Consider the following 12,960-nt stretch of genomic DNA (forward strand, 5'->3'; position numbering starts at 1 on the left):
CTTATCGCATATGTGGTTAACCTCTAATTTTTCTTACTTCGTAGGTTTCAATTTGCCCCACTTGTGCCGGAGAGGGTGGAGTCATTTCAGAGTATCGCAAAGAAATGTGCTGGAGAGGGCGTGTTCATGTTGGCAAGGAGATCAAAGTAAAAGTTCCTCTAGGTGTTAGGATTCCATCGGATGGCTGATTGAGCCGGGAGCGTTTCAGCCGAAGCCCATAGGATGGCTGATTCGACTGAGCCCATTCAGCAAAACAAAGTGGGCTCACAATGGAGGGTAACTGGCGTTTGGTTGATCAAGGTGGATATTTTCCGTTTCAGTTTTACTATATATTTATGGACAAGTTTTCTCTCAAAAAATTATGAAATGTAAATACCCTATTGATTATAATTTAATTATTATATTATAACTTGTATGTAATTTTCATATTATAATATCAAATTATTAAATTTGCTTCAAGGTTCTTGCAAACGTAAGAGGAGAAAATCACTGTGCGTGCACGGGGTGAGGGGATTCGATATCACGACCTCCGCTTTGCAGGAATCAGCATGTTACGACGGAATTTACGAAAGTTATATACAGGATATATTGAATTACATGCATGATTACATACTACGACTGTACTATATTTCTGCCCGAAAATTTCTCTACAAAAGCATAAACAGTCCCGCTGAACTACTACTCCTGTAACCTGATAGGCCCAATTCAGGCCCACGAACGTGTTTGGGCCGAAATGTGAACTTGAACAGGCCTGGATTGAGGCCCAATACAACTATGGGCCTAGGTGGAGGCCTCCTGAACACAAAAGAAAGGGAAAAAACCCAAGTGAGAAACCCTAACCGCGCGAGGCGCCTCTCCTCCTCTGCTTGCCTGCCATGGAGTTCGATCGCCGGAAGGCGGCGGCGCTGGCCGCGCTCGCGTCGCCGGCGCCGGACAAGTCGCCGAAGGGCGGCGTCGACGCGCCCATCGCGCCGCTCCTCGACGCCCTGAACTCCCACCCGGACCTCTTCACCACCTCCTCCTGCTCCGGCCGCGTCTCCGTCCTCGCGCAGCCGCCGCCGCCGCAGCAGGCCGACCCCGGCGGGGCCAAGACCAAGAAGAAGGCGCGGGGCGGCGGGTGGGTGTACATCTCCCACGACCCCGCGGACCCGGAGGCCCTGGTGGAGGTGCTGTTCGGTGTGAAGGAAGGGGGAGGGGGAGGCGATGATGAGCTCGTGTTCAGGTTCGAGCCGATGATTGTGGCCGTGGAGTGCAGGGACGCGGCTGCGGCGGCGGCGCTCGTGGCTGCCGCGGTTGGCGCGGGGTTCCGTGAGTCAGGTGAGCGTTTGAATTCGTTCAGCTATAGGTAGTGAGATAGATGGTGTTTGGTTGAGTTCTGTGTGTAGTTTGTGTAAAAGAATTCATTTCTTCTGCAGTTTACTTGGGTCATTTAGTTACCTGTATTGTACTACATTTCCATTTGGAGGTGCTGTAATTTCTTGGGTTCCAATTCTGTTTAAAATGGGTAAAATTCCGGATGCTCTTTGAATTTTTTAATGTCGATTTGATAGAGTTTGCCTAAAATTTACCGGTGAATTAAGGCACAGGTTAAATTTTCAAGAGTTATGCTTTGACATATTTATGTTTTAGATGGAGATAGTGTCATTTATATTGTCTTTCCACTTTGCTTGCCTTGGTGTGCCTTTTCAAATATTCTGATCAAGCTTTTTTTATGGTACCATTTTTAGGCATCACAAGCTTGCAGAAACGTGTAATGGTAGCATTGAGATGCTCAATTCGGATGGAGGTGCCACTAGGTCAGACCAAAGAGCTCGTTGTCTCTCCTGATTATATTAGGTACCTTGTTAGAATTGCCAACAGTAAAATGGAGGCTAACAAGAAGCGAATGGGTGGATTCCTGGATCTTTTGCAGGCTAAGGTATCATTTGACTTTGCATACCGGTAGGCATTACATACCTCATATTTGCACCTTTCTGGCATTGCTGCTCATCTCTAACTGGGCAATAACCATGTGATATCATGCAAAGTTGAAGCATGTATTTCCTGGATATCGATTTGATGGATAAAGAGAATTATAATATCCTTTTTCCAGGTAGTTTAGCTATTGGTCATCACACTTCTTTGTGAAGAAAATTAATTTTGTCTGTAGTGAAAGGCTCATTGAAGATTATTTAGACATGGAAAGCTTTTATTCCTCAATTTACTTATTAATTCTGCTGTTCCATATACCACCTTATCAATAAGTATATGGAGTATGGATTTAGGGAATGCTCTAGGCCTCTATCACTTTGCTCATTGTGTTCTTTATAAGTTTTAATGCATTGGTTCCATTCAAACTGCCAGGGTCTCCTAGGTTCATCCAAAGGATGTGCAACTGCAGATAATGAATCCTTAGTTGCAAAAAAGAGTAGTGATACCTATAATTGTGATGCTGATAATAATTGTGATAATGGATTTGTGGAGATTTCACTAGAAGCATCATATTTGGAGAGTCAAGACCCTGTACTTCAAAATGGTGCCAAGCATGGTTTTGGTAATGCTAAACGGCATGTTCTCATATCTCTTTCCTTTTATCCTGCTTTTATTTCCCCTCATGGTGTCATGTAAACCTATTGGCCTGTTCAGTCCTTCCATACATATGTTGAGGAGATTTTGGTTTGTCTAAGAGAATATTACCATCAATACATAAGTACATGTTAGTTATGTATGCTAGGCCTATTGATTCAGTTCTGCACATTGATCTTGTACAATAAAGTCAATAAATGTTATTTGAAAATGAAATTTGGTGATGCTGGCACTGTTTCACAGGAGGGCATTTAGTAAGCCATATTTTTTTATGGCATTAAATTGGAAATATTACCGTGCCAGTTGGCTACATAGTCTTTTCAATTCTAACTCATAACTCAGCAGCTCTTATATATATTTATCCTAGATACAGAGCTCTTTTTATATGACTAAACCCTATTATTCCGTTTATTTTCTTCTGTAGATTAACACAAGAGGAAGCATTGCCAACATTGTCAGGAAATACAACTCACTGCCTTTCTACTGCTGCATTGGAGATTACTGGTGAACCTATTGAGAAGCTCTTCTTATGGGGACAATCTGCTTGTGCACTCACTGTTGGAAGAGAGCACCATATCCTAACTTTTGGTGGTTTTGGAGGGCCAGGGAGGCACGCAAGAAGAAATTACTCTCTTCTGGTTAATCCTGGGTCAGGATTGCTGACAGAATTAAAGGTTACTGGGTCGCCTTCACCACGGATGGGCCATACAATTACTGTAGTAGGCAATGATATTTATGTTGTTGGAGGCAGAAGTGGTCCTTCAGAAATTCTTAATGATATCTGGGTTTTGGAAAGATCTAACAATAGATGGTCAAAAGTGGACTGCAGTGGGGATTTTTTCCGTCCAAGGTATTGTTTAGACGAAATTCTTTATATCTAATTTTCTTTTGTACCAAATAAAAAAATGCTAAAAATAGTGCTAACTAGCTATGTCCAAAAGTTATGGAATTAGTTTCTTGAAAATAGCAACCCATTTGCTTCAGGGAAGTTATGTGTTTTTCAATGCAGGCACCGACATGCTGCTGCTGCAGTAGATCGCAAAGTATATGTCTTTGGTGGACTAAGTGATGATGGCTTATGTTCTTGCATGAACATAATGGACACAGCAAGTATCCAATGGAATGTGATTTCTCCTGATGACAAATGGCCATGTGCTCGCCACTCGCATTCTCTAGTGTCCTATGGTTCAAAATTGTTTCTGTTTGGAGGTCATGATGGTCAGAGGGCACTGAATGATTTCTATAGTTTTGATACAACAACACTTAAGTGGAACAAAGAAAACACTAATGGGAAAGCTCCATCCCCTAGATTTTCACATTGCATGTTCATCTACAAAGACTATCTCGGCATACTTGGAGGTTGTCCTATTAGAGAAAGCAGTCAAGAAATTGCATTGCTAAATTTAAAGCATAAAATCTGGTTTTATGTATCCATTCCATCATTGAGCCAATGCCTTTGTGTCCGTAGCTCATCAGTCATCATTGATGATGATCTTGTCATTGTTGGTGGTGGTGCGTCTTGCTATGCATTTGGAACTAGATTCAGTCAGCCAATAAAAATTGATCTGCATTTGCTGGAGTCAATATTTAAGCTTGCATACAACAAGGAAAAAGAAATGTCTGTACAACACGGTTCAGTGTCGAATGTAGACTTATTAGAAGGACATGAGGAAAATTGCAATCCCAGTGATAATGTGAAGGTGGTGATTGATACTGCTACTCTAGGTTCATCTCCTTTGGTCCTTCAGCTAGAAAAGAAGTATGCCAAATTAGCAAAAGACATTCTAAAAAAGTTTGGATGGTTGGATCTTACTAGAAAAGTTCGAGTAAGCCAGGATAACATCCATGTTCTCTTTCCTGTTAGTAAAACTTTTCATGCCCTAATCACTGATAAGCATCTCAAGGTACAACCTGATGATTCATGTGTTTTTGAAGAACTATTGCCGTTTTCTGAAAATAAGCTTTTTGGGGCCAGCATTTCTCTTCAGAAAGCACTAGAAATTTTGTTGTTATGCCGTGGTTCCATTCTGAAAGATGAAGTAGCGATCAGCCGCAAAGCTTCTAAAACTCCTCAAACCATCATGAGAGAGCTTGTGTCTGTTCTACTGGATAAAAAAGGATTGCCTAGCCAGTTATTGGAGCAGCTGCCAACTAGGTTTGGTCTCTGATCTTAAATGGAGTATGAAATATAAATAATAAATACATAATAATCTAAGAAAAGCAACACATTTTTATCATTGATCTGTATGTATTTCTTTCTTTTTTTGTATTTAGGTGGGAAACCCTTGGTGATATTATTGTGCTTCCAAAAACTTGCTTTAAGGATCCACTGTGGGAATCAGTTAGAGATGATCTTTGGCCACTAGTTGCAAAGTCACTTGGGGCACAACGCCTTGCACGCCAGGTAAGTGATGTCTGAACTCTCAACTATTGATGGTAGGAAAATGATTGTAAATAATACTTAACATGTGATTTATATCCTTTTTTGTGTAATCAAATGAAAAACGTGACTTGCTATAAACCTCCTATATAGAATATCTTGTTGCAATTATGGTGCTCCATACTTTAAATACTTGCACAGTAAGGTAGGTAGTAGTAGTTACCTAGTAGCTGAAGTAAGGTAGTTCTTACCTAGTAACTTAGCAACAGATATTTCATAACCTATCATGTTCAAAGTATTTCTTCTGACGATGCTTTCAACTGAACCCATCTCATCTTCTTCACAGGGTAAAATCACACCAAATGGCACAAGAGATAGCACTTTAGAACTTCTAGTGGGCAATGACGGGTGGTTGACACATCATGAAAATGGCATTTGTTACTCACTTGATGCAACAAAATGCATGTTTTCTTCTGGTAACCGGTCTGAGAAGCTTCGCATGGGGAAGCTTGATTGTAGGGATGAAGTGGTGGTGGACTTGTTTGCAGGGATTGGATACTTTGTTCTACCATTTCTTGTGAAGTATGTTATATACGATAGCCCTTGGTTAACTGCTAAATGTTAATAAGTGATTTTACAAAATAAGTGTTCCCTTTTTTTATAGGGCTAATGCCAAGTTAGTCTACGCATGTGAATGGAATCCACATGCCCTGGAGGCTCTTCAACGTAATGTCATGGACAACCATGTGGCAGATCGATGTATTATACTTGAAGGAGATAACCGTTTGACAGCACCTAAAGTAATATTGGTTCCAAAGTTTACTTGTTGATCTACCTGCACTAGGATGGCTTCTAACCATTTACTTCTTTAACTGATATTAGGGGATTGCTGACCGTGTTTGTCTTGGGTTGTTGCCCTCGAGTGAATGTAGCTGGGACACTGCTGTGAGGGCTTTAAGGTAAACCTCCCCAGAGTTCTTTCCAGATTTAGGCAATATTATATACATACAGAGAGGCCTAGCTCAGGTTTGCCAAGCTTGACTTGTGCACTTGTATTGGTATATTGGTTTGTTTTTTTTTTTAAGAATGTGTTTGATTGAGCTTTCACAAGGTGAATTCAAGCCATATCATGTTAAAGTTCACGATTGTTTTAAACTTTGAAGAAAGGGAAATAAACGCTTGGAATAGCTCAAAGATTTTCGAATAAACAAAATCCCTAAGCCAACAGTTCCCTGCAGCCTATCATCATCCAACTGGTGACCTCTAAGTCTGCTCTTAAGTGCTTATCTTTGTAACCCCTAAAAACGTGAATATAGGCTGAGCAGTAGCTCCTAAGCTATCTTTGTTACTAAGTGACGGTTGGTAGTTGCAAGCTAGGCAATCTTTAGTTAGGTTGTTTGTCAATTGGCACTCTGAAAGTGCCTGCGTGGTGGTTCTTTCAGGGTGCTTATCGTCAACATGCAGAGCTAGTGGTTCTAGTGGTATTTTTGATGGGACAGTGCCACGTTTCTGAAGTTCTCTTAGGCTTTCATGTGCATCTCAAAATATCCAGAAGAATGTAGTATAACTTTGCAAAAGAAAAAATATTACTAGACATTATATTGGAAAACATACAGGGCACTGAAAGCAACTGGATATGCTTTAAATTACATGGTTACTTCACCTTGAGAGTTGAGAGTCGGAACACAATTTGTTAGTGGCTTGTTGATGTGCTGGATGCACGACGAACACACGACGAACATATGAAGTTCTGACTCTGCTGTGTTTTACTTCATATGTAGGGCTGAAGGTGGCATGCTGCACATACATGGGAATGTCAACGACTCGGATGAGTCGCTCTGGTTGGACAATGTTGTTAAGTCCATCACTAACATTGCCAAAACACATGGTACGATTTGCCCTTTTATACACACAAGAGTTGCGAAGCATTCGACACGGTTAAAATTACCATCTTATGCTACCGTTGCTTTTCATTTTTGTCTCAGGACTGTCTTGGAACGTCACGGTGGAGCATGTCGAACGCGTCAAATGGTACGGTCCGCATATACGACATCTCGTGGTTGATGTCAAATGCCGGGCAACCTAACAAAGCGAAAGACTTGTCCAAAATCCATGTGCTGTAGGTTGTGGTGTATGACAATTTTGCTTACTCCGTTTCTGGTTAATCCAGAGAATTAAACTATTTGTTTGTTACTTCAGAAGGAAGTTTGTTCAGACTTTTCTCAATAGCAAAGCATCTATCAACATTTAAGTATCATACAAAATATTTCCTGACATCTTATTGGCTGTGGCTGTGCCTGTGGTCCAGTTTTTTATCAGATGTCTAGATGCTGTAAATTTGCGGTATTCGCTATAAAATTGTCATTTGTTGAAAACATGCCCTGAATTCCTGAAAGCAAAAGCCACATACATGATGTGTTGCTCCCCAGGCCTGATAGAGATTTGACACCTCTGATGTCAAATACAACTAAACCAATAATCCTCTCGGAAATGTGATGATATAGAAACGAGTTTTGCAGAAGAATTGAGGTGCAAAAATGCTCTTTTATTGTGTGTACTTGCAGAAACAACTTACAAAAGGGAGGACATTCAAATCACTACACCATACACGGGCAAGGCAAGAAAATATACACAATCATCTCAACAATGCAAAAGCTGCGTCCAGGGTAAACCTTTTATCCGTCGACTACCATCCATGGAACAAAAAAAAGAAGGCGAAAACAGTTTACTAATGTAATTGTACATCATTTTCTACAAGGAAACAGACTATTTGAGCCTCATAGGCTGCTGCATCCCCCCTCCTCTCATCATAGCGCAAAATTCCTCGTAGTTAATCCTCCCATCCTGTAATACCCCAAAAATAAGAATCACTGTCATGGAAGGAAATTGTAATGTGGCATGGAAAAACCGATTGTTTGGCAAAGGAACTTACATTATCCGTGTCGACTTCTGATATAATATCCTTTATGGTACTTGTATCGCCCATTTCATGCTCGATTAAAGCGGATTCCAGTTCATCTCTTGTGATGAAGCTGCATAAAATTGAGGTAATTCTCTAGTCAGATCAACCATGGGGAGTTTGATGCGCAGATGGCATTGTACAACTGCCTTTTTCCAATGATGGTTCTAGACTAGTGAGCACTAGATATTATAAAATGTGAACCTGTGAATTATGATCATAATCATATTTGGCGGACTGCCATTGTGAAAATACTGCGACTTGTGAGTTTTTTTCAATGTGACAGTTCAGAATACTCACCCACTGTTGTCTTTGTCAAAATACTGGAATGCCTTAAACAAATGCTCATCTCTTTCGAGCTTGTGTCTATGCATTGTGGCAGTGATAAATTCAACATAGTCGATGGATCCATTGCCGTCTACATCAGCCTGGAATGGATCAGAGAAGGTCAGCATAAAAGGTCAATAAACCATGGTTCAGAAAAATACTGTAACAGTCTAGGATTGGTGCCATACAGCTTCCATCAACTGCTTTACTTCAGCTTCTGAAAGCTTTGATCCAAGTTTGGCTAATCCTGCTTTGAGTTCTTCATATGTGATGGTCCCGCTGTTGTCTGTGTCCATGTTTGTGAACATTTGCTTCAGGCCCTTGATCTCCTCCTCATTAAGGTTTGAAGCAATAACCTGCATATACAATTGCCTGTAAGCACGAGAGAAGAAAAGGCAACTAAATTATCGGCATGACAATAATAACCTTCAGAGCCATCTTTTTCAGCTTGTTCATTGCTCTGAATTGCTTCATCCTAGAAAGAACAGCGCTGTCAATAGGTTTGTCAGATGCTTCTCCATCTCTGAGCCAGGGATGTTCTGATAACATAGAAACCATCATTTCTTTTGCAATTTGGACTAATATTAGGAGTTTAATGTATGGTTAAGACTCAAGAAGCTTACGGAGAACTTGGGCCGAAGTAATTCTTTTCTTTGGATCTTGTGTCAACATCTTTCTAACAAGGTCTTTAGCACTCTCGGATATTGATGGCCATGGTTGACTCTCAAAGTCAATCTCCCCTTGAAGAATAGCATCAAATATTCCCTTTTCAGTTTCTGGAAAGCAAAACAGAAAATTAATAACAATCAAACAATGCACCACTGCTTAATTGTATATATGGATTTATGAACTGGAAGTAAAAATGGATGGTATAAGCAAACGTACCAGCCCAAAATGGAGGAACACCACTGAGAAGAATGTACAAAATAACGCCTGCACTCCATACATCAATCTCTTTACCATAATTCCGCCGAAGGACTTCAGGAGCAACATAATAAGCACTTCCAACAATGTCTCTATACATTTTTCCTGATATTTGAAGGAAGTCAATATACATGAACAACAGGATATATGGTATGCAACAATTATGGTTTAGATAGTAATAATGATAGAAATGTTGGAAACTTGGGATATTATAATATTGATCATAAAAAATATACATAGTTTGTCACATCGAATTCTATTTGGTTAATGAATCAGACAAAATACAAATTGATGAAGGCTGGTGCTTGCATTTTAAAAAGAACATGATAAACTGTCAAGATAAAAAATGTGAATGTAAAGAGAGAGGGAAAATGGCTCAGCTCACACACAATCACAGCGGGCCAATATCAATTAAATAAACCCTAGATGATAACTGGGAAGGATTACAGAGAATGGAAGGTGGTTAGGGCTTACTACACATTCCCCACACACCAAATATAGAAGAGAGTATGCCAAAAAATAGAGATTACATGCTATCTTTGACAAAAAAAAAATCATGTAACGCAAAGCTGTAAAATAAATCATGGCAGTATTTTGTATTCAGGGTCGGACATGCAGACCGGCAGTGATGAAAATGTACAAGGAAAGAAGAGAAGACAGGAAGTTAGGAACTATCTCTGCCTCCATCACATCCTCATCACTACCACCATACCATGCCATACCACTACCAAAAGAACATCATTATTTGGTAACTAGTCATGTGGAAAAGTTTCCATGCTTTCCCCACATTTGAAAAGCAGGAAGCTTAAAGCACATTTAGGTGTTATTTGCAACTACCCAGCACCAGCTACCAGCATCTGCAACCCCACCACCAAAATATAATACTTTAAATTTGTTCAACTTAGTTTTCAGGTAGCATAAAAGCTCTAATATATTTGTCAATGTGTACAATAGTTATACACCTCCCCAAAAGTAACAGCCAGTGACAACTAGTTTGCTATCATTTACATCCCATTTGCATCTTTCCACTACTTGGAGTCGATAACAATCAATGGTCAAGCAGTCTTAACCTCAGTGGCTAGGGAGGACTTTCTCATATGAGCTAATACAACAGATGGTGCTTGCTACATCATCCTCCATGCCTTTAAAGAATGAATACCTTGGAATGGCACTATGGCAGTAATAATAACATGGTGCTAATAATTTCATTTTACCAATAAATTTTGTGGAACCATGTCATTTATAGAAACAGATGTCTCATATCATACAAAGATGCAGATATTAGGTTGAAGGATACAAGGATAAATATAGATGTTGTAACGACCAACCCAAAAACAGCAACTTTAGCTGTCTCTGTGAATCCTAAGTAGGTTTGTGAGACAACTTAGAATTACGATATGATTCAAGTCACAAAACGGTGGCCCATAACATACCGTGATAGGCAAATTCTCCATAATTCAGAATAAACAAAATGAAAAACTTTTCAAACTAGAAATATGGCCATTTATGAAATTCTAGCCCTAGCAATATAGCCTGTACAGCAGAAGGTGTAATTCTCAAGCATATGCATCTTAAATTATTCAAGTTACCTTCTTCAATGAAAACTGAGAGACCAAAATCAGTGGCTTTGAGCATTGCATTCTCTTCTTTGGTTGCAAGTAAGAAGTTCTCCGGTTTTAAATCACGATGCATCACTCCCATAAAATGGCAAATGTTGACAACATTCACCACTGCCCTGCAGATGGTAGCAGCCGCACGCTCTGAGTAGTGCCCCTTGGCAATGATCCGATCAAACAGCTCCCCACCAGCGCAGAGCTCCATGACAACATGGACATTGCTCTTGTCCTCATATGCTCCCCGGAACTCGACAATGTTTTGTTGTCCAGATAGGTGCTGCATGATCTGAATCTCCCGGCGAATGTCCTCCTTGTCGGCCTTGCTCACAAGCTTGCGCTTAGAGATGGATTTGCAAGCATACTGCTTACCACTAGCGATCTCCGTGCACAGGTATGTCACCCCAAACTGTCCCCTTCCGAGTTCCTTTCCAAGGGAGTAAACCGAGCGCACATCGTCATACGGCTTTCCAAGAATTGTGTCTGGGGTGGGCTTCGGTGGGGCAACCACAGGTGGGACTACCGGAGGGTTCATTGCTGATGGTGTGTACCTCACCTCAGCTGGCGGCGGCGGCTGAGGATGGTTATAGCTAGGAGTTGTCTGAGCAGGTTTTGTCTGGTGAGAATAGCCATAACCGTTTGCTCCTCCTCGACCAGAATCTGGAGACGTAGCTCTGCTGCAACACGACCCCATTTTTAGTCAAATTCTCCCTAGCAGTTGTAGGCTTGCAAATTTGTTACTCCGCAAACGAGATCAACCCTGCAAGCAGAACCCAAGAAGGAACACTTTATGTCAGAATTAAGCGAGCCAATTAACAAAGATTTGCGCTGAATCAAAGGACTAGTGTGAAAACTAAGCGAATCCAACCAACAAAAGATTCATGCACAAACTCATCCCTCCGCAGAAGCAATGAAAGAAAAAAAAAAGGAAAAATGATCCAAATACTGGATCTACCAGCAAACCAAACAATAAACTCAACACACAACATCAGAAGGGGAAAACAAGCAACGAAAAGGAAAAGAAAAGAAATGCCTTTGACAGCATATTGACCTCAATCTACTCCCAGTCACAGCCCAGGACCGCATGAAATTCGCATGAACTGAGGAACAAGGTAGATGGCGAGTCCCCCTTTGGTGACAGTGGAAGCAACCATAGGAGATAAGGGCACAAGGGTACACGCAAATTGGGCAAAAGGAGACAAATAAAGCAGCATCTGAAAGCAACGGGACCAGCAAGGCACCCAGCGGCAAGAGAGAGAGAGGGGGAGCTAAACCACTCACGATCGCTATCGTAAAAATTGATCCTTTACACGAGGAGGAAGCGATAATAAACAAGGTACAGTGAACTAGAGCTTCGTCCTCTCGTAATAAAGAAAGAAAGAAAAAACTGTAAATTCACCGATTACTTGTTCGGTAAAAAATTACTGTCTGCATCAGAAATCTACTGAATCCAAGAACATAACCCATGAAACTGCTAAAATCGAGCACTTGTGGACATGTGAGGCGCTCCAGTAGCTTTGCACCGCTCCCAGATCCAAAAGGGCCAAGATTTTTCTCACAGTTGGATCAAATCCTCAATCACTGAACCTCCTTCCAAGAAGAACAGATTAACTCCTAATAATCTCTGCAACGAAAAACAAATCCGCGAGACTACAAGCCTCTCGAACCAAACAAACCAAGAACCGAAAAACAGAGAGACGCGTACCCAAGCGAAAGGAGGGCGCCTAACCTTTCCCAAACCAACCAATCCAACAATCCAAGGAGCACAGCCACCGCCCCGGTAGTGTCAGCTGGTACAAGAATCCGCGGTGGCGCAAGAACAAGAAGAAGGAAGAATCAAATCTCGGCGTGGGGGAGGACAGCTCGGCGCGGCGACCGCGTGGTGGTGGTGGTGGTGGTGGGGGGGGGGGGGGAGGTGGATTTGGAGCTGGAGAGAGGTGGTGATCCTCGATCGTGACAGCGACTACTAATGGCGATGCACACGGCGCACGAATCGGGAGACCACGCGAGGAAAACAATGAGGAGAAAAAGAAGAGCGCAGCTGCCTGCCAGCTGCAACTGGGTTTGGGTTTGTTGAGAAAGAAGAAAGAAGAGGAAAGCTTGCAGTTTCAAGTTGCTTCCTGCTCTGCTCGTGTGTTTTTTTTTGCAGTTTTGGTCCTCTTGGAGATGGAAAAGGATCAAAGGAAAGGAGT

General features: G+C 41.4%; 2 protein-coding genes across 4 annotated transcripts; one reads left to right on the forward strand and one right to left on the reverse strand.

Annotated features, from left to right (window-relative positions):
• The first annotated feature begins 827 nt into the window (after nt 1–827).
• Nucleotides 828–7,322, forward strand: LOC4343372 (tRNA wybutosine-synthesizing protein 2/3/4-like). The gene is made up of 11 exons (NM_001422169.1): nt 828–1,317; nt 1,728–1,918; nt 2,344–2,546; nt 2,990–3,415; nt 3,575–4,720; nt 4,840–4,969; nt 5,292–5,527; nt 5,610–5,745; nt 5,828–5,904; nt 6,727–6,833; nt 6,931–7,322. The coding sequence occupies exons 1-11, from the start codon at nt 876–878 to the stop codon at nt 7,029–7,031; spliced, it is 3,195 nt and encodes a 1,064-aa protein (NP_001409098.1). The 5' UTR covers nt 828–875; the 3' UTR covers nt 7,032–7,322.
• A 147-nt stretch (nt 7,323–7,469) lies between these two features.
• Nucleotides 7,470–12,960, reverse strand: CPK19 (calcium-dependent protein kinase 19-like). 3 transcript variants are annotated; one of them, NM_001403101.1, is made up of 9 exons: nt 12,498–12,960; nt 10,745–11,528; nt 9,117–9,260; nt 8,855–9,007; nt 8,658–8,770; nt 8,420–8,587; nt 8,205–8,332; nt 7,878–7,977; nt 7,470–7,789 (listed from the first exon to the last, which is right to left on the reverse strand). In NM_001403101.1, the coding sequence occupies exons 2-9, from the start codon at nt 11,460–11,462 to the stop codon at nt 7,712–7,714; spliced, it is 1,602 nt and encodes a 533-aa protein (NP_001390030.1). In that variant the 5' UTR covers nt 11,463–11,528; nt 12,498–12,960; the 3' UTR covers nt 7,470–7,711. The 3 variants fall into 3 exon arrangements, with proteins under 3 accessions (NP_001390030.1, XP_066168079.1, NP_001390031.1); XM_066311982.1 differs by having other exon boundaries at nt 12,474–12,843; NM_001403102.1 differs by lacking the exon at nt 12,498–12,960 and adding an exon at nt 11,820–11,943.

The sequence above is a fragment of the Oryza sativa genome, chromosome 7 (genome assembly GCF_034140825.1).
Source record: "Oryza sativa Japonica Group chromosome 7, ASM3414082v1".
Taxonomy (NCBI): domain Eukaryota; kingdom Viridiplantae; phylum Streptophyta; class Magnoliopsida; order Poales; family Poaceae; genus Oryza; species Oryza sativa.